Source organism: Sminthopsis crassicaudata, chromosome 4, assembly GCF_048593235.1.
Source record: "Sminthopsis crassicaudata isolate SCR6 chromosome 4, ASM4859323v1, whole genome shotgun sequence".
NCBI lineage: Eukaryota > Metazoa > Chordata > Mammalia > Dasyuromorphia > Dasyuridae > Sminthopsis > Sminthopsis crassicaudata.
In genome coordinates this window covers 458,355,897-458,377,458 of record NC_133620.1, presented here as the reverse complement: position 1 = coordinate 458,377,458, position 21,562 = coordinate 458,355,897, and the positions used below count along the sequence as shown (strand labels likewise).

Below are 21,562 nucleotides of genomic sequence, written 5' to 3'. Positions count from 1 at the left end.
CCACAGCAAGGCATTTTAGGGCAAAGGAGGCCTCTTTTGACAAGTGAAGTCTTTGCAAAATCAAAATTAGGATGACCTGTTAGGACAGAACATTACAATGACCCAAGACTGATTGCACAGAAATGCTTGGTTGTTTGAAGTATAGCTTCTTGATGGACAGATCAGAAGTCTGGCAGGGCAGAACTAATGTTGAGGCAAAATTGTTTGCCTGGTGCCATCCGTGCAGGGAGGTTCCCCTTGAGGAAATCCCCCTGCATGGGCCATTTCCTCCCGCCAATACCCGGCTTGTCCTGGCGGGGGTGGTCAGCGGGGCAGGCAGGGGCTAAGCAGCCAGCCGCTGTCTCCCAGCATCCTCAGGAGTGAGTCCCGGCAGCGCCCGCCTGCCTTCCAAGGCTGGGCAGAGAGCGCCCGAAGGTCAAATGAAGCGAAGGGCACCCAGGCTGCAGCTGCCCTCGGCAGCCGCGGGGCGGCGCTCCGGGACGCCCCCTGGTGGTGGCGCGGCGCAGGCCGCCCAGGCCGGGCCCGCCCCTTCGGCCTCCGTCGAGCGGCGCTGGCATGGGGGAGGGGGCGGCGGGCCGGGGTGGGGGGGGAGGGGGCCGAGCGGAGGCGCCAGAGCAAGATGGCGGCGCGAGTGCTGCGGTCCCTGGGAGCGGCCGCGCCCCCCCGCCTGCGGCCGGCCCTCAGGTGAGCAGCGCCCAAATGGCCCGGCCGTGACCTTGAACCCTGGCCTGGGAGGGCGAGACTGCAGGCGGCTAGGGACCGGGTAGCGCCCCCTCCACCAGGCGCCCCGACTGCCCGCCAACCCGCCCGATTCGGCTGGGGTTCAAGGTCACGGCCGGGGGCCCGCCGAGGCCCCAGCGCCATGCCACCCCCGGGCGGGAGCCGGGCGGAGATAGGGACCCTTTTCCCCGCGGGCCACGCCAAGGGGGAGGGAGGGGGCGCGGGGCCGGGGGCCGACCGTGGCCCGTGACCATGGGAGCGGCGGCCTGGCCCGACCCGACTGGGAACCGCGGCCGAGGAGGAGCCCTCAGGCTTGATCCTCCAGCGACCCTAGCTCTAGTCGCGGGCGCCCTCGGGCCGGCAGGCCAGTGTCCGAGGCACTGACACCGTCCCGGACACCTGGGCTCTTGACCGTGACATTGCCCTCCCCCGGGGCCGGGCTTCGGGCTGTGCCCGCGGGTCGCCTTTGCCCTCCTGGGCTCGTTTTGAGCACCTGAGCGCGCGGACACGTAGTCTTTGGTGAGCTGTAACTGACATGGTGCATTTCGTGTAACTGATCAGAGCAACTTCGGGAGAGCTCCGCTATCCGCCGCGCGCCGGGCTGGGCCTTTTCGGGGCCGATTTGCCCAGTCCCACTCTTTTTTCATGCACAAGCACCTTGGGCGCACGCACCCCCCCTCACCCCAACAATGAGAAGAAAATAAACATGGCAGCGAAATAACGCTCGCAGGTCCTTCTTCCAACTCCCAAATGTACGCGTCTGCATTCATCTGAACGCTTCTTAATTTCACATCCCGCGTTCCTATCCTAAAATTCATCCTAACCTTTACCAGAAACTGGCAGAGAAGATCTGGTTTTTTGAGAAATGTTTGGCGTTTTGATCTGATTCTGGAAAACTGCCTTCTTCAAACTACTTCTATACAAAGGAATTGCCAAAGTTACAGACAAAGCAAAGAAACAGGATTTTAATTTCAGAGAGACAAGCCATCTAACAATTCCAATGCAGAAGGCAGAGAACAATGTTTGCTACGTTTCAAAGCAATCAGTTTTGATTTTTTAAAGTCTCTGATAAAGTTTTAATAAAATGAAAGTTAAAAAATAGACAAAAAACTAAAACTTCATTTAATAAATATGTATGTGATAGAGATTGTGCTTCAGAATATCAAGTTTTGGGGTTTTTTTGTGTGCGTCAGTATCAGGTATCCTAAAAGTCTGCAAGGTATTCTCCAATATATAATATTAACTTATACAAAATGTAATAATATTTATTGAACTATTTTTGCTGTTTTCAATCTTCTGACGATTTTAAGAATTATTTTTTTCTGCTAATGCCCCAACACCATCTTAAGAAACTGTTTTCTGTATTTAAAAAGTATTCTCATTCCTGCCTCTATATTTGCATATGTTTATATAGCCATATATTTCCAAATACGGTCTCTTGTGGTTTCAGACAATTTGAAATTAAAATAAATGGAGCCAGTTCTATGGATTGGTATATGTAAAAGCTGTTAGGGTCCAGAGCAACTTTATTTTTTATTTTTTTAATGACCAGAGATGGGAGGAAGGCAAATCCAGTACATTTTTAAAGCAACAAGTTAATCTTAAGAATAAGGAAAACACAATTTTGCATAGAAAGTGGATACATTTGAGTAAAAACAGATTTGTATACATATATTGTATTTAATTTAAACTTTTAACATATTTAACATTTAGTGGTCAACCTGCCATCTGGGGGAGGAGGGGAAGGAGGGGAAAAATTAGAACAAAAGGTTTGGCAATTGTCAATGTTGTAAAATTACCCATGCATAGATCTTGTAAATAAAAACTGTTAAAATATTTTAAAATATTTATTTAAAACATTTAATAATATTTAATTTAATTAAAAAATTAAAATTAAAAAAAGAACTTGGGCTGTGATAGGCACCATACTACCCTTGTGGGTACAAAGGCAAAAGGGGAAAAAATCCCTGACATCAAGAAGTTTACATTCTAAGGAGGAAGAAAGCATGTGTATGTGAATGTATATACAATTCAGAAATGTTAAATTTGCCCAGCAGGCAAAACCCCATGAATGGTAGATCAGATTATAAAATGTAATTGGCAAATGTTTAACAAAACAAATAAAATACAATATGACATAGGTAAAAAACAAACAAACAAAAAAACAGATTTGTGTGATTTGTAGGACTGTGAGTTTTAAGCATGTGTATTTATCTTATGGAATTGAGAGAGCTTTGTAAGGTTGAGTGTTTTCTTCCCCCTGAAGGTCACCTTCCTAACTACTAGCCTACCAGTTATTGTTATGTCCTGTCCTCCCACACTTTTGCTCAGAATTGTCTCAATCCTTGGTTATTATGGTTAGGATATACAAAGTAACATTTCTTGCTACTCTATGACTAAGTCATCGTTGCCTTCATTTCCTTTCAATTGAGAAGCTACAAGAAACCCTTACTGCACTAGGGTGTGCTTTTGGGGAGTAAAACAGAGTTCCTCCAGAATTTTTTATTTGGGCAAGTTTGTTGTAATTGATAAGTTGATAATGATTGTGGACATAGAGATCAGGCAATTGTCTAATTGGTTTTACTGTTACTGTTACAATTAAGATATCCAGGGGAGATCCTCAGAATTCATTTGCTATTGTAGAATAGAGATGACATTTCAAAAATTGAACTTGATCTATGGGGCAGTGGGAATTCAAAAGTTTAAATGTAAATGGTAGGATTCAGCCCATGGGGATAGTAGACGATCTGGGCCAAGACAGTCGAGATCCACCTGAATGGCTTTGCAGGGAATGTTCAGTGATGGGGGATCACTTTGCCCGCTCTCTGACAGTGTGTATACCTAAGAGGCATGTTTAGCACTCTGTCTGGCACATAGCAGGCGCTTATTAGAGGTTTAGTGATCGGTTGATTGTTGCAATCGAAATTCATTTAGACGGTGGAAATTATCCGATCTGTTCTGTGTGATGGTGTAATTCTGTCTTTAGATTTTAATTAGAATAGGAATTGACTTTACCATAAATTCATTTTGGAGGTAATTTTCATTTTCTTCCTGCAAATTTTGCTTTGTCAAAAATTGTTTTAGAAGGAGAAAAAAGTGCACCAGCTCTGAAGTCAGGAGAACCTGAGTTCAAATGTGGTCTCAGACACTTAACACTTCCTAACTGTGTGATCCTGGGCAAGTCACTTAACCCCAATTGCCCCAGCAAAAAAAATTTTAAAAGGCAAAATGCATTTCTAAAATCCTGGTGTAAAAAAGTTTATATATGAGTGCTCTGGTAGGCAATACTGTATGCTAAAATCTCATTCCCTTTGGTTGTCATTTTTGGGGGTAAAATAGTCTGTTAAATTAGCATTCTGCCTCTCCTGATAAGAAGATGAGATAATTTGATAAGATGGTTTGAACAACTTTTATAAGCTTTGGTGATACTGTAACAATAAACTTTAATAAGATGCTTTGAGTAACTATGTGAATATAAAGCACTTTGAATTTTATGTTACTTTCTTGGTGAAGAAAGGATTGCAAGGTTATGATTCACATTTTATAGATGAGGAAAATGAGGTTGAGAGAAATTAAATGACCCCATCAAGGTCAGATGGTTAATAATTGTGAGAGATGGACATTTAATATTCTCTTCTATGAATAATATAGTAGTTTGACCCTACTTAATTAAAACTAAAAAACTATTGCAATTCTCATTAGATCTGCGCTGACATATGTGTTCATTCCTAGGGGCCTGACAACCTCTACTAACAGATCTCGTGAAGATAGTTGGTTAAAATCTTTATTTGTCCGGAAAGTTGACCCAAGAAAAGATGCTCATTCCAATCTGCTAGCCAAAAAGGAAACAAGCAGTCTGTACAAAATACAATGTGAGTGGGGCTTTTTAGATTTGAACATTTGAATTTCCTTTCTTTTTGTTCATAAATTTATTATTGAGTTTTCTTGTTTCAGTTCACAATGTGAAGCCGGAATGCCTAGAAGCATACAACAAAATCTGGTATGTAGCCCAAACTACCCATGACTAGGGGGAAAGACTGAATTATGTGTGTGCTGGCTCCTTCAAAAATTATTAGAGTGAAAATGAGAGCATTTCTGTTAAACTCTATTCTTCTTTCTTTGCAAAAGCTATTAAATTGAGCCCAAGTGATAAGATTATTAAAGCAAAATGGGGGTACAATATGCACAGATAAATCACCTCATATTGTATGAAGTCCTGAACATTCTTTGGGAATTTACATATCTTTGAAGAAGTGAGAGAATTAGACTGATATTTTTAATGAATTTTGAGTAAAATCATTCTCATGATATACAAGGGCACATGGTAAAAGTGATTTGTATAACCCTCACCTCTGCCAAACTTTAAAGAAAATGAGGGAATTTCAAAAAACACAAAAATTCTAATAGCAAAAAGAACAACAAAACCATTTTTCTCGAAGGCTGTTCAGGGAAATGCAACCATTGTATAGACTTTCTTGTTCATCCCTCTACATTTTAAACAAAAATGCTCTTCTACAGCAAATCGGAGCCATTTACTTCTGTCTTCATTCCCCAGCTGATGCTTCCGGAAATCTGAGCCTCCGGTGTTGTCAGACCCTGGACATTTCCACTGAGATGTCTTGTCACTTTCTGAAACTCACTCTCAAATCTAGACAAATTCCCTGAGCAGATTTTTCTGAAACTCACTTTGTCCAAAACTAGGTTCGTTTACCTTTCACTGTTAGAAATTGCCGAGAAGCAAATTTGGTCTTGATGTCAGAAAAAATATACAATTTGACCTAGCTCAGATTAGAATGGGTGGCCTCAGGATGTGGTGCATCTGTCTTCAGAGCTGGGGAGAAAGGTGGCCAGTATCTTCCAGCTAAGTCAAGATGACCAGTTGTGGGGCAAGTTGTAATGGGGATTCTTTTTCAGGTATGGGTTGGAATAGATGGCTCTTTGGGCCTCAGTTTCCTCATCTGTAAAATGAGGTTCAAAACTAAATAGCCTCTTGGATCCTCCTCCCTCTTTCCTCCTCCTTCATCCCTTCTCCCTCCTTCTACTTCCTCCTGTTGCTCTGTAGAGGAATTGCATCTGCCCAGAAGGTTCCCAGTTGACTCCGCTATCTCACATGGGGCCAATTCTCTTCATGCCTCTTGGTTTTCCCTTCCTCTTCCGCTGGTTGTCCTCCCAGGCTCATGGCTTTTTGCCCACACAATCACCTGATCATGAACATTCTCATGAATATTCCCTCTTCTGACTTGTAAATACATCTTCTGTCATCTCCAGACCCTCGACTATTTCTTTTTGGTCCCATTTCATAGATCTGAAAAAGATAAGTACTCATGGTGAAGGGTTCCAGCATTCAAGGAAGGTGTTGTTAGGTAATAGAGATGAGCCAAAAATGCTTATTCTGCCAATAAGCCCACAAAATATATGAATATGTTTACATTGTCTTTAATTAGTCTCAGTAAAATGTTGCTGATTGATTAGTAGGCTAATTGAACACATGGAATTTGTTTTTCTTATTTTTTTAAGTCAAGAGGTGCTGCCAAAGATTCATGAAGAAAAACACTATCCTTGTACCTTGGTGGGGACTTGGAATACTTGGTACGGGGAGCAAGATCAGGCTGGTAAGAAGTCTTAAGAATAATTCTTAGAAGCTAGACTTAATGCTGAAATGAACTTTGTCTCTTAAACCTTTATTGTAATTGCATAATTAATTTTCAGATGAAATGCTTAGTTGCAATAAAAATCTAAAGTTTCTAAAAGTCTAAGTTTCTAAAATCAATGTATAAATTCACAGTTAAAGGAAATAGATTGTTTCTTCCAGTTTGAAACAATTTTTTATTGCCTCTGAGTTTTTAAATTCATTGTGATAATTTGTATACCTAGAAAGACTTTTGTGTATATTGACAACTCAGCAATGTCGACTTTTGTGTGTGTAGCATGTTTTAAAATCAACTGAGCTATTATCCTGGACCTCTAAATATATATGTATTTTTAAAAATATATTTCAGTCCACCTCTGGAGATATGAGGGAGGCTACCCAGCCCTCAATGAGGTCATGAATAAGCTCAGAGAAAATAAGGTAGGATTTTCTCAAACGTTTGCTAATTCTAATTAGTCTAAATTAAGTGTCTCTTATTGCTACATCTTTGGCAATTTTTTTTTTCTGCTAAAAATGGTGTTCTTTGTGCACTTTGATTTGCAGTTTTTTTTATAGTATCTGTTTTGATGTTAAAATAACTGACTTCTTATGGCAAGAGTGAGTTGATAGGTTTCATTTGAAATGTTCATAGTAAGTATGTCCGCTTTAGATAGCAACAAGCTAAATGGTGACTGTGAATTGTTCGTGGCATATTTTTAATCGTGGGCATCCCGGCTGCTCCCCAACACTGTCCATCTGCTGCCCCACCCCCGTGCCAGGTTTGAGCAAACTGTTTGGAATACCTATATGCACTGGTTCTCAAGCTATGGTCCAAGGACCCCCAGATTTTCCAAGATCCTTTCAAGGTCCTGCGATCTGCAGGGTCAAAACTTTTCATAGTAATCCCAAGCCATTTTTATTTCTAACCTGGTAAATATCAATAGATATAAAACACATAAACAAGCTCTTTAGGGACCCCCATGAGTTTTAAGAGTATAAAGGGGTCCTGAGACCAAAAAGTTTGAGAACTATTTCTTTAAATGAGCCCATCTTAGCACAGCAAGCTTCGGATCATGTATGCACTCTTTATGTCTTCTAACTGACTTCTGGTTTGTTTTTGTTTTTTTTTGCTGAGGCAATTGGGGGTTAAATGACTTACTCAGGGTCACACAGCTAGGAAGTGTTAAATGTTAAATGAGGCCAAATTTAAACTCAGGTCCTCCTGACTTCAGGGCTGGTGCTCTATCCACTGCACCACCTAGCTGCCCCTATATGGATTATCAAATGTAGATAAATTATTTTCCTAAAATTTAAGGGGGTTTTATTGGGGAAAATTAAGCTTACTGAGTATAGCCTGGATGGGATGCAAAGTAGTCATGTTGTTGATGAGTACTGAGACATGCATATGGTTTTAAATTTCATGACAATTTTCTTTCAAAGGAATTTGTGGCCTTCCGGAAGGAAAGAGGCAACATGCTGCTTTCTCGAAAGAACCAGTTGCTGTTAGAGTTCAGTTTCTGGAATGAACCTGTCCCCAGACCAGGGCCTAATATATATGAACTCAGGTCTTACCAACTTAGAGTAAGTACAAAACTGAAGGAAATTCAGCTACTCGTTTTTCCTTAGAAACTCCAGAAGGGTCTCTTGACATTGACATGAACCAGAGCCTGGGGATGGAAAATGGGGTTGGGAGAGGCGGAGACAGGGACATGGCCCTGAAGCATCTGAGAAGCATCCAAGCCCACCTGAACTTGTTCCCTCTTTCTTTTCTAAGCTCCTTCTGAACTTCTCCTTTCCTTGATTTTTCTTCTCTCCCTTCATCACTTCTCCCTTACCATTCATATTTTATGAAATAGTTAATACTTAATAATTGATAATGAATACAACCTCATAAAATAGGAGATTACTTAATATATAAAAAGCCCAAAACTACAGAATTCATTTGAAGTCATCCTTTGTAGCACTTATTACAGTGGCATTAGAGGATCTAATAAATATTAGGCGACCAATTTTTAGTGCCTTAGTGTCAAAATACTAAAATGCCCCCAGATTGAGAAGTATGTGTTCCCAAATGTTGCCATACAAAACTTAACTATAGATCAAATGAATTGCTACTGTTTGTAACCATATCAATTGGATCTTAATAGGTCTTGGTCTCAAAAATTCTTTTTACTAGGTACTTTTACTAGCGCTAATCTTAGTCCTTTTTCCTCAAATATGAAAAAAAAATTGAATTTCTTATTGAATTTATAATAGTTTTATTTTTTGTGTCTACTGAGAGGCCGAAGGGCTAAAGATACAATAGAAGTGGATTGGTTTCAGTAGGGGATGTGTGTGTGTGTGTGTGTGTGTGTGTGTGTGTGTGTGTACACACAAATGGATATTTGCTCAAAGCAAGTATACATATGATGAAAGGGGAGGAAAGAACAAAGTAAAAAAAAAAAAAAAATGCACTGCAGAGAACAAAAGAACTATCCACAAAGAAGTTTAAAAAAAAAAAAAAAAAGGACACTCTTACTATTATATATCTTTTCTTGAACTGGAAATTCATTTTTATATTTTGAATCCTCTCTGAAATTCTGCTGGACACATGGCAGTGTTCTGCTTTGTTTTGTTTTTCTTTTCTGTCTGTTTTCAATTAAATTAAAAATAATAAATAATAATTTTTTAAAAAGAAGAGGGAAAAAAGTATCAATAGCTTTTATTGTCCATGAATTATTGCCTTGAATTAAGTCACAGATGGCCATTCTAAGAAGGGGAACTATAAATAAAGTGGACAATAGTTATAAAATTAATTTGTCTTTTTTTTTAAGAATAGTTGACCTCTCTCTATGTTTTTTCATTGCAATATTTCTTCAGTCAAAGAACCAACATTCCAAAACCAAAATGTTTTCTTTCAGCCAGGAACAATGATTGAATGGGGCAACTATTGGTAAGTTCTTGGCAGCATGGTGAGTTCCTAAATCTTACTTATGGATTGTGTTGGGCCATTCTTTCATCTCTCTGTATCAAAGTTTGGGATCTTTGACATCAGGGTTTGACACTAGTTTAGGAATTTTTTTTGCATTTTCACAGACCTCATCTTTCCTAAAATAATTGCTTTCACTCACAAATATATTTTCTCACTTATATGGCTACTACCCTTGTTTGTCTTTTTAGATTGAGTAGCAAAGAACCAATTTCTTTACCAAGTTAGGTGGTGTTATACCTCAGCAGGCAAGAATATAATTCAAAGTTTTGCTGATCAAAATTATCTACCAAAAACAAGATGAAGTTCCCTTCAAGGCAAATATAAGGTACAATAATATTTAAGGATTCAACAAAATTCATTTCAGTAGATTCAAGATGGGAAATGATTGGCTAGACATAAGTGGGACTATAAAAGACCTAAAGATAGGAATAGGCCATGAATTAAATGTCTATGGCAAGAGCAGTGTGATCAGGCTGACATGATCATGGAAAGATGATGTGCGAGAATTGTTAAGAATTCATTTTACTATATTAGGAGACCCTTGCCATAGAGTGCAAGGTCAGATTTGGTTTAAATGTAGAGGACCGAGTAGATATAAAAAAACAAGCAACAAAAATAATGACAATGCTGGAAATCAAATCTTGAGACAAAATGTAGGGAATTGAATGTAAAGGAAAGAATGATCCCTTAAGTCTTCAGATCTATGATAGGTTATGGCCTTTGCTTCACTTTGTAGAATTGTGTCAGTAGCAAAAAAAAAAAAATAATAATAATGGGGGAGGAAGGGATGAGTCAAATTTTGTTTTCCCATTACCTTCATTAACTTTATGGGTAATTGACATCTCCATTTCCATCCTTTTTTTGTTTTCTTTTTTGTTTTGTTTTTTGTTTTTTTTCTTTTGTGCTGAGGCAATTGGGATTAAGTGACTTGCCCAAGGTAATACAGCTAGGAAGTGTTAGGTATTAGGTCAAATTTGAACTCAGTTCCCCTGACATCAGCGCTGGTGCTTTACCCACTGCGCCACCTAGCTGCCCCTCCTCCTTTGTTCTCTCCTAAAGTAGTTGACACATGAGGACATAAGGAAATAAATAGTACTAACCATTTAAACTTTTTTTACAATGTAAACAGTCCTCTTCAGCTGACTCTGCCTTCCATGTTATATTTTCATACAATAGATATTTTTTTAAAGATAGATTTAAACTTATAAGAAAGCCCTAACTACTAGGACAGAAATTAAAATTGCTATAATGAGGAAGAACTCTAGTAATGGGATGACCAAGTCCTATTGCTACTATCTATTGGAATAGCTTCAATTATAAGTAGGTTTTACATATTGCTAATTTAAGACCGTTAATATAAGAAATATATATATGTGTGTGTGAATTGTTTGCTTGGTTTTTTTTTTTAACTTTTATTCCAATGTCTTAGCAAAAAGACTTTTCTTTCCAAAAGGAAATGAACATTAAGAGCTAGTTCAGCATTTGATTTGTCTCTTGACAAATAGGTTTAAGGTGGCGATTCCTTCACTATGCCCTTCTGAATTTTGTCAGGCCTGAGCCAAGTGTAAGTTTTCTTTACATACCCTGAATGAATTTTAAAAATTCAAAACTGAATGAGAATGAATGTTTATCATTTAAAATGACAGCTATAATTCATTCTGCATGTTAAAATAATTTATTTAATTTCACTAATTTGCCAATCAGAATTACTACTTTTGATTGACAGAAAATGAATCACTTAAAAATTCTAAATTTGAGAGTAGTTGTAATAGATTTCTAAGAAACTGATTTGGGAGAGTGAGAGAGACAGACAGACAGACAGACGTGTACGTTAAGAATATTCTCTTTTTTTAGGAACTCAGAGTGCAGTTATATACTTTGACATGTAATAGTCACATGTCTCATATCATGCAGAAGTAAGTCTTAGATTACAAAAGCTCCTCAGAAAATTCTTAAATTCAATTCTCCTGCCCATGCAGGTGTTGTATGTAGGTATGGCAGTGCTGTTTTCAGGAGACAACAGTGCCTAGGAAAGTGATAGTTGTGGGCTAGAGAAGGTAAATCTTGATATTTTACCAACATATTTACCAATTACCAATATTTGTTAACATGTGGAGATTTGCAGTGATAGGCTCTGCTTTTAATATAATTGTCATGTGATTTGGAGACAATCAACTCGCTCTTTTTTACAAAGGTAATCTAGTGAATGAAATTTATTTTCTCTTATAGGGCTCGTGCAATTCGTTTTAGACAGGACAATGAGGAAGCCGTTGGAGGGTTTTTCTCTCAGATTGGGCAATTATATATGGTACATCATCTTTGGGGTAAGAATCTTTTTCTTCTTAGTAGACCCAGATTCACTGGGCTGTATGGTAAAGGTACATTCCCATATGAGGGAATCCATGTAATATATCCATGGGATATCCTAAAAGGAAACCTTCACTGCCCATTCTCCTATAGCCAACCTACTTGTAACAAATGTAGTCAAAAAGAGCTTAGGAATCAAGAAGACCCAGAAATTCCAAGTTAACAGCAAAAGGCTGTTTGTGAGTGGGCAGAAGCCCTGCCAGTTAAATGAGTATCATGATTGATTGGCAGCCAAAGGGAGTGAGCAAAGCAGGGAAAATGATGAGAGAGGGAAAAGATAGAGAAAGCAGCCTGCTGTAAAGAAAATGAAGGCCATAAAAATGGAGGCAAATTTAAGAGAGGGGAATGATGGGAAGGTGGGAAGAAGGTGGAGAATGTGAAATCAAAGCCAGTTTGGATCAGTTAGCCGTCAAATGAAGCTGTTTAAAATATTGTATTCCTGGACCTTGTTAAAGTCTGTCTGTAAGTTAGTGAATACCGAACACTCTTCTAGATTACCTAGATTTCCAGACAGCCAAAAGTGAATCCTTTGTCTTTAAAATGTTTAAAAATGTATTTTATAAGTTCCTTACTTTATTAACAGAATATCTAAACAGAATTTTAAAATTTTTCTCAATAATTCAAGGACACTATGAGCTTTAATGTATGCGATATGCCGAGGATGCAATGTAGCTGACATGTTGCAGAAGCAAGGAAGGGTTCCCTGCTTTCATAGCTACAGGTTGAATTTGTTATATATTTTATAAAGAAAGGTAAGTTATACGTGGTAGAAACTTAACCCATTTCACACATGGTGGCGTGTCACCTCTTTTACTCTTCCTTAGCTGCATGTCAGCCACATTGCAATACGTACTGATGGTTAGGGATTTTTTTTTTTTTTTCATTAAAGCCAGATTTAAAAAAAAACATTCATTTATTTTTATTCAGAACTCAACAAACACCAAACGAAATAGAACTAACAAATTCATTAGCAGATGATACTTTCGCTGATGGGACAGAAGAGCACATTTTTCTCTAACTCCGCTCTTAGAATTTGGCTTTTAAAAGAATTCCAGATACAATCAGATTTAAAAAGTATTAGAATTAAAATGCCTGAAAGTCTTTTGAAATACTTTCATAATGGATCATTTTCTTATGAAATCTTTCTAGAATGTCATTTCATATTCTTAATGATTTTATCAAGGAGGTAACAACAGGTGGAGAGAAGATGGTGAAATTGATGTCCTAACACTAATCCTTCTTCCCCAGAGAGAACCATGGTTGTTAAGCAATTGTATAGCTTAGGTATTCTCAAATCAGTCTGTAGTTCTGAAATAATCTTTTGCTGAAAATACAAAAAGATAATGGCATTGGTTCCAAAGATGGTCTCTGTTCGTGTTTCATCTTGTCCTCTGTTAAGCAATAGGTAAGGAAATGTATGATACCTTTGAAGTTCTAAGGTGACGAAATTTGCCATTCATGCCATTCAGTTATGGAAACCTGCAGAGGTAAACCGTGAAAGAATAGTTTATCTTATTTACTTAAGGGGACTGAAATTCAGTAGTGCAGCCCTCCACTGAACAAGTTGCCAATACCTGAAAGCCTCCACTGACCGTTGATTATGCTATTCCTAGAATGCCCACTTCCCCTTCCGCAGATCTCCACCTCCTCAGCATCTCGACTCTTGCCTCTCAGCTCCCATAATCCTTCATGGAAATCTACCTAATACACTAGAGGCCTCCCTAGAGGTCTTCAACCATCCCCTGGGGCCCAAGGCAGGGTCTGCCCAGTTACTGCTTATCAGGTTAATTAGTAAACATCGACAGAGCAGGCAGGTTTTGGATATATGAGAAAATTGTTGAGGGGACAGGGTGCTCAGGGATGAATCGTCCACTAAAGTCATAAGGTGCTTCTGCGCTGCCGTCATTGGCTGTTTGGCACCTGCTGCGTAACAGCCTCATAAGTCTCCTCAGCCATGACCAAAGTTCCCCTTTGAAGGTTTCTTGCCATTCAGGCTGTTTCTGCCTTTGCTGATAAAAATCTCCTGCCTTCTCAAGGAGCAACAGTAACTGACTGAGGGCATTTCATCACATGCAGCTGATTCATAACTGGATGATTCAGTATCTGCAGAGAGTTTCAAAGTAGCCGTTTGCTTGCCCCACCTGCCTTCTCTTGTCGGCTCTCCAGCTTGTTCTCCACAGTTGGAAGGTGAGCCTGGAAGGCAGAACCCTTCTCCGAATCCCCGACACTTAGCATAATGCCTGGCACATAGTAGGCATCTCATAAATGCCTATGGATTGATCAGCTCATTGGGTGAAGATTGGAATCTGTGCCTCTGTTTGGCCCCGTGGCTTGCCTCATCTCTGGATTTTCTACTATGGCCAACGGCCACTGTCGTGCAGAGCAGGGAACAGTATAGACGGGGGCAACCTCAGTCAGGGTTTCATCGTTGAGAACTGGTGCTCTTTTGTCCCCTGTGCAATGTAGACGTCACATTCTCTGTCCCAAGATGCAGCCTGTGCCTTCCAAGGCTAGTGAACCACAAAGGGCCATGAGACCACCTTTCCTAGACCTTCTCCTTTCCTGATGTTAGTGGCTGTTTACTCAGCACTCCCAGTAACTGCTCTCTCCTCTTTATTCTCTCTACTTTTCTCCTTTTCCATTGGTCTGTCTACTCTTTTGGCTTTTTCTAGAAAGGACTGGCCTCTTATAGATACCACTGGACAATCAGAGCATTTCTCTCTTCAGCTGTGGAAAACCAACCACTCACAGTGTGTCCAACACAATCTTCTGCCTTTAATGGATCCAGGGATAGTTGGAACTGGAAGGTACCTTAGAGACAATCCAGTTCAACCCCTTTTTTACAGATGAAGAAACTGAGGCTTTAGAAACATGATGGGGTTTGCCCTTTACAGTCACAAAATTAACTTGTTAGAGCTGCTGAGAAATTTATTGATCACTCCTCAAACTATTTTGAGTGGGAGAAGAGAGTCAGAAGCCTTGAAGGCCAGGAAGGCTGGTCTACAGTTAGCTGAAGTTTGTTTGTACAAATAAGTCATATCTTGGCATTTCCCATTTTGTCACTGAATTTTATAATGATCAGATCCTCTTTTGTAGATGACATTGTTTCACCTTTTATGATATCTGTGGTCTCTTGCTTTCCCTTATTTATTGCTGATTTTTAAATTCCTTTTAAAGTCAAATCAACAAATACATGCCGGCATTGACTAATTGATCAGTGGAGTGACAAAGAAAAGACAAAAGTGGTCAGCCCAAGCCCTGGAGGAACTCAGTTTCAGATGTGGAAGAAGTGAACTTGACATTCAAATACTCTTTATCTTTCCTTCCAGAGAACAGGATGTTATAATCTGCTAAACAATTGTTGAGTTTCTAATAGAACCAACAGTTCTATTTTACCATGTTATCCTGTAGGTTGTCATTATAACTAAGGAAATTCATCTCTGAAAATTATCTCCAAAAAAATTTCTAGTTCTCTTCCAAATATAATCACTCTCTACATGAAGCTTTCGAAGGTGGCCTGCTCCCCATCAGACCATAAACTCCTTGAGATCAGGAACAGGGATACCTTATTCATCCTTGTATCTCCCAGAATGCCTTGCAGTAAGCACAGCAGGCACACGCCACACGCCACAGGGCAACGAGGACCACCAGGCAAGCAGAAACATGAATGAAACACAGGGCACTACATTTAAAACAAATCCCAGCCATGGCTTAATCTCTTTATCACTTTACAAAAGCAACCAATAAGTTGAAGTAAATATTAAAGGACCCGGTGATAAAAAGTGGGGCATTTCCATGGTTTTAAAGCTGGCTTCCATGTGTTTGTTTTCAAGCTTACAAAGACCTGCAGTCCAGGGAAGACACCCGGAATGCAGCATGGCATAAACACGGCTGGGAAGAATTGGTTTATTATACAGGTAAAAGCTGCATACGTGCTGCACATTTGGTGGGGCCTCTTGCATTGCAGCATCCGTTCAAAGGCATGCTTTCAAAAACCCGAATTGGCCAGAGAGTTTTACAGCCGGCTTCAGCAGTTGATTTCTTATCTTTTGGTTTCTTCTCTGCAAAAGGTGGAAGATTATTTCTGGTGGCAGTTTATCGGCATTAATAATCAGTTCTTTAGAACACGCCTCACTGCCATGCCAATTGAAAAAATATTTTGAGAATTATCTTAATTAGATCAATTGGTTCAATGAAAAAGTTGCCTGTATATAGCAAAGCTCTTGCACTGGTTTTGAGGATTAAACAAAATGTAATGCAAGTAGATAAGATGTCAGACTCTCTCGGACAATCATTTTTAGGAATAATTGTCTAGTGACTTTATAGAAGATTATATAACATTGCTAATCCAGAGCTTGCCCAGTAAGAAAAAGAGAGAGTCCTTCTACCCATTTATTTCCTAGAAGGAAAAAGAGTAAATGGATCCATTGCTTAGTTTTTTGTTTTGTTTTGTTTTTTTTAGCAAAAGCTAACATATTGCTATATAATTAGATGTAAGTTTGCTTTTGTTCCTGTGTTCTTTACAACTTAGAACAGTGAAATATATTTTGGTAATTATCAAACCTACATGGGCAGGCTATGATTGTTCATCTCTCTGCGCCCCCACCATCACCAGCACCTTATTATGACGGTTACTGTCTCCTACGTCTGAATGTAGAGCCTCAGGTGGGATCTGTTCTGTGAGGATCTGTGGAACGCTCACAGGTCCATCGCTGACCAGAGCCGAGCTTCCTCCCCGGGTGACTTTGGGCAAGACTCAGCTTCTCATTGCAAAGTGGGGTTCACTCAGGGGTTCCCTTGAGCCCTCTTTCAGCTCCAGCCTCGTACTCGGAGGAAGGCCCCCCTCCTTGTCTGAAGGCAGCTCAGTAACACCCTCAGCCCGCCTTTGTCCAGAGCTTTACCGAGCCCCAGAGAGCTGTGTCCGTTAGATCCTCACGGGGACCATGGGGGGGAAAGGGGGTGCTGTCATGGTCCCAGTTGTAGAGATGAGGAAGCTGGTGCAGGCGGGGGAGAGTCTTGCCCCGGTGTCTGAGAACAGACCCCCCCCCCCCCCAACATTGGCGGGCCCCCTGGAACATCCTGGACAAATTGCTGTTTGTACATAAATGCGTCTGAGATTGTCTGACCAAGCGAGACTGGGAAGAGTGAGCACTCTCCCATTAAGGCCCTGCCTTAACCTGCATTTCTGCTTCTTTCCAGTGCCCCTAATTCAGGAAATGGAGTCAAGAATCATGATACCCCTGAAGATTTCACCCCTCAAGTAAAGTTGGAATTAATTGTCATGTGCCTACATAGATTTCAGTGACAAGTATTTGTCTTAAATTAATTTTATGGTATACATTGTATATCATGGTGAGAAAGAAACATTGAAATAGAAAACTGCTGTATGTAGCTTATTAGAGAGACCTCTTTTCTTTAGATTCTAAATGTTTATATAAAAGTTAATTACAGAAGAAAATTGGCTCCTTCTAACAGTGCTCAGTGGTCTTTTGTGAAATATCACTGTTTTGATCCAATGTACCTTACCCGAGCCCCGTGGGGAAAAGAGGAAACAGACTACACAATCTGAATCATTTCCTAATAGGAACCCAATCATGAAAGCAATTTATTCATATTTATTTATGATAAACAAATCCACTGAAGAATTACAGGGTTTAGATGAATTCCCTTCCTGTTACAGGAAGAGCTCTGGACTCTGGTCCTTCCCGCCTAATTCTAGTATGGTTACTCCAGCAGTTTTTCTGATTAGTGAACTAGGAACAAAGCCTGAAGGTGTGTGCCTCAGCCCCTGAAAGCGTTCTGATCTCTTCTCCTCTATAATCAGTTGTGAATCCTAGGAGACCCGGCCAGTCTGGTAGCGGCTGAAACGTACACTTGAGCAAGAATTCAGTTTTGATAAAGCGTTATAATGATGTCTATAGGAAAAAAAAAAAAATCACTGCATCGAAACCTCTTCTTTGGACTGCATGATCTCTAGTTTTGAAATAAACACCTTGAAGAGCACTGGTTTTTTTTAAAAACTATTTTTCTATAATGAAACGCATAGCACTAGGAAAAGAGGTTTTATTTTATAAGCAATCACATGTGACCTCAGATGCATTTTCTGAGTCAATATTTTAATAAACATACAGCAGATCTTTCCGAGGCCATGTGAAGATGGTGCATGTTAAGACATTAAGATTGACATACAGCAGAGTGCTCTGTCCAGTTCTGTCTGATTTCATTTTTGAATGTAGTGTACCAATTTTGTTCGTGTCTGTAATAATGTGGAAGTCCTATTGAAATGAACATTTTGTCTGACCCAGAGTTTAAAAAAAAATTGCTGTGTGCAAAACAGTGTATACAAATCTCTTCCCGGATGTCCAACTTGTACATGTCAATGCTTTTCTGCAAAAGCATATCAAGTTAATAAAATCCTTTTAATTTTCACATGTTGCCGGCCCCATTATTGCAGCCCTTTTACATGTTGCTGTGGTGTTGAATTATTCTTTTCTCTCTCAAACAAATGAGCCAGCATTTCCAGGCTTCTACTTTGTAAATGAAACACTGGGTAGATCCCTTTCCAATATCTCCTTATTGGTTTTAATGGCACTAGGTAATTCTGACTTTTCTTAGCTTCCTGGGAAACCATTGAAAGTTTCTGCCCTATATTTAGAAGTCTTTTTCCTGAATAAAAACTTACGTAAAAAAAGACTTTTTTGTTCTTCTGAATTCAACAAATACCAACAAACATGAATATTTCCATATGAAAAGAAGAAAATTGAGGAAAAATCAAATAAAATCACAAATCTCATCACAGTCTATTGTTGTTTTTTAAAAATATACCTCATTCAGGATACTAATTCCAAAGCTATCTGTCTTACCTATGTGATCTCTAAACCTCTGAATGTTAATTTCTCCAGCACGTTTTTATTTTTATTTTTTGGCTTATTTTAAAAAGTGCTCCATTAGCATTCTTCTCTGTCTTTTTGCCTTTGTTTCATTATCCTATCTTTTTCTCCCTCCCTGTCCCCCTCCCTTCTTTTGTAACACAGCATAGTTGGGCAAAATATTGTCAATATCGGAAAATATGTTTCTTATTCTTCACCTCTCTGCCGAAAGGTAGGAAGCATCATGCTTCTTCATTACGTTAACATCTCCTAACATTGATCAGAATTCTTAAGCTTTTCAAAGCTGTTTTTCTTTACAATGTTGTAGTCACCTTCTTAAGTAGTTTTCTTGGGATTTTTTTTTTTCCCATTTCTTAGACTGCAGTATTTTGAAATGGCGATCATCAAAACTATTTGGTACTGGCTAAGAAGTAGAGTGATGGATCAGTGGAATAGGATAGGTACTCAAGACACAGCTGTCTACGGCTATAGTAATCTACTCAATATTCTAAGTCTCTCTTGATTAGAGAAATGCAGATTAAAACAACTCCAAGGTACCACCTCACACCTATCAAATTGGTAGATAGACTTGCAAGAATCTTCTACAGTTACTTTGGATAGAATTTCTCTTCCTTTTGGATTTTGTTGTTCATACTGAAAAATGAACATTAGTGGTGATTTATATTCTTCTATATTACTAAAATGGTTATCTCAATTAATTTTAATTGAATCTGAAGGAATCTCAAGTAGTCCATATCTGCAAAAACCAATAATTTTGTTTCTCTTTTGCTCATGCTTATTTCCCTGTAATTTTTTTTCCATCTTATTGCTATACCTACTACTTCTTTTGTCTTTTTTTAAAGCTTTTTATTTTCAAAACATATGCATAGTTTTCAACATTCCCCTTTGCAAAACCTTGTGTTTCCATTTTTTCCCCTCCCCCTCACCCTCTTTCCTAAATGGTAAGTAATCCAATATACATTAAACATGTGCAATTCTTCTATATATATATTTCCACATTTATCAGACTGCTTTTTTGTCTTTTTCGAAGACACTTAATAATGGCATAATAAGAAAAGTTGCAACAAAATAACTGTGCCATGAACCCTACAGATAACACATAGAGAACACCCTTGGAGAGGTCCAGATGGAGAAAACATGGAGCCAAAGTAGATGGGGAGGGACGTGGGAAGGGAAGCTCACACCTCTGCTCTAGCACTTCCAACTCTTTCTGAAGTTATTTAAATTGTCTTTCTGTTCTGTTAATGTAGATGATTTATATATTTCTTTAACAAATATTCATCCAGTTCCTTTAAGTTATCAATTTAGATGGCACATAGATAAAATAATTTCTAGTTTTTCATTTGTTATAGATGTTACTTTTTTCATTTTTTTATTTTGGACATTTGATTTTCTTCTAGATAAAAATAGGTAGTCAATTTTATTCATTTTTTAAAAATAGCTCCTGCTTTTACTAATCAATTCAGAGGGCATTTCTTTTGTTTTCTATATTCAATATTAATTGTGGATTTTTTCAGTCCCTAACTTCTTCATTGTTTCTATTTTTGCTAGTTGGACTAGGTTTGAGAAGATATTTTGGGCTCCCTAACCATATTTTTATTGGTATTTTTTCTGGAATCATATTTATTACTCTGGCTTTTTTGTTTGTTTATTTGCCTAACTCATAATACATTCTGCTCCAGCCCCACATTTTCTTGTGAATATTATTTAAGAGAGATTCTCTATTGTTGGAATCTATTCCTCCCCCCCCCCAAAACCAGGCTGGGGTTAAGTGACTTGCCCAGGGTCACACAGCTAGGAAGTGTTAAGTGTCTGAGACCAGATTTGAACTCCGATCCTCCTGAATTCAGGGCTGATGCTCTATCCACTGCACCACCTAGCTGCCCTGGAATCTACTTTTTAATCATTTCTACTATTTTCTTCTATCTTATGGTGAATACATCTCCTTGACAATTTATGATTACTAATTGTGTCTTTCCCTTCATCATCATCATCTTCTCCTTTTTTTTTTGCTTGTTTTTGCTGAGGTAATTGGGGTTCAGTGACTTGCCCAGGATCACCCAGCTAAGAAATGTTAACTTCTGAGATCACATTTGAACTCGGGTCTTCTTGATTTCAGTACTGGTGCTCTATCCACTGCGCCACCTCGCTGCCCCTTCATCATATCTTCTTAAACTTTCCCTCTCTTTCCCTCTTGTCTTCCTCTTTAAAAAGGAAAAGAGGTGGTAATAGGAAAGGAATATAACCTATAATTGAAGCAGTCTGCTTCTATTCCACTGCCCCTATTGTCTTCCCCTGGACTAGACCCTGACCACTGATTCTCATCCCTTCCTTCTTTATATAAAATAACATCTCCATGATTCATCCCACTGAAGCTGATTTTTTTTTATGATTGTACTCTTCTCAACTCTACCTTATACCCACCCATCCTTTTTTCTCTATCTCCACCTGTTTCCCTTTTGAGTTTGATGGACACAAAACTCTTTGCAAATAAGTGTAAGTATGTGCTTAACCTTCTTATGTCAGGCTCCGATAAGAGTGTGGTTCAGGGGGCACTTCCTAGCTGTGTGACCCTGGGCAAGTCACTTAACCCCAGCCTCCAAAAAAAAAAAAAAAAGTACACTAGGGAAGGAATAGAATTTACTATATTTTATACAGTATATGCAAAATATATACTATATTTTATACCTTTTGAAGAAGGTAGAGAAATGGGAATCATATGAACCACACTCTTTTTTTCTTTTCTTTTTTCTGAGGCTGGGTTTAAGTGACTTGCCAAGCTAGGAAGCATTAAGTGTCTGAGACCAGATTTGAATTCGGGTCATCCTGAATTCAGGTCTGGTGCTCTATCCACTGTGCCACCTAGTTGCCCCTCTTTACTCTCTTAAGATCAGCAGAAAAGACCAAAAACACTCTTCAATCTTTCTGTTTATCTTATTTAATTTCTTCTGTGATCCTGGAAGAGAATGGGATTTTAAAGAGACA

At 39.1% G+C, this 21,562-nt stretch overlaps 1 protein-coding gene across 1 annotated transcript; it reads left to right on the top strand.

The window, feature by feature from the left end:
- Nucleotides 1–563: 563 nt before the first annotated feature.
- NIPSNAP2 (nipsnap homolog 2) lies at nucleotides 564–18,116 on the top strand. Its single transcript, XM_074263978.1, has 10 exons — nucleotides 564–684; nucleotides 4,453–4,592; nucleotides 4,675–4,720; nucleotides 6,238–6,332; nucleotides 6,720–6,790; nucleotides 7,790–7,930; nucleotides 9,250–9,281; nucleotides 11,550–11,644; nucleotides 15,521–15,604; nucleotides 16,887–18,116. Exons 1-10 carry the CDS (start codon nucleotides 620–622, stop codon nucleotides 16,949–16,951), a joined length of 834 nt encoding a protein of 277 aa, XP_074120079.1. The 5' UTR covers nucleotides 564–619; the 3' UTR covers nucleotides 16,952–18,116.
- Nucleotides 18,117–21,562: the final 3,446 nt, after the last annotated feature.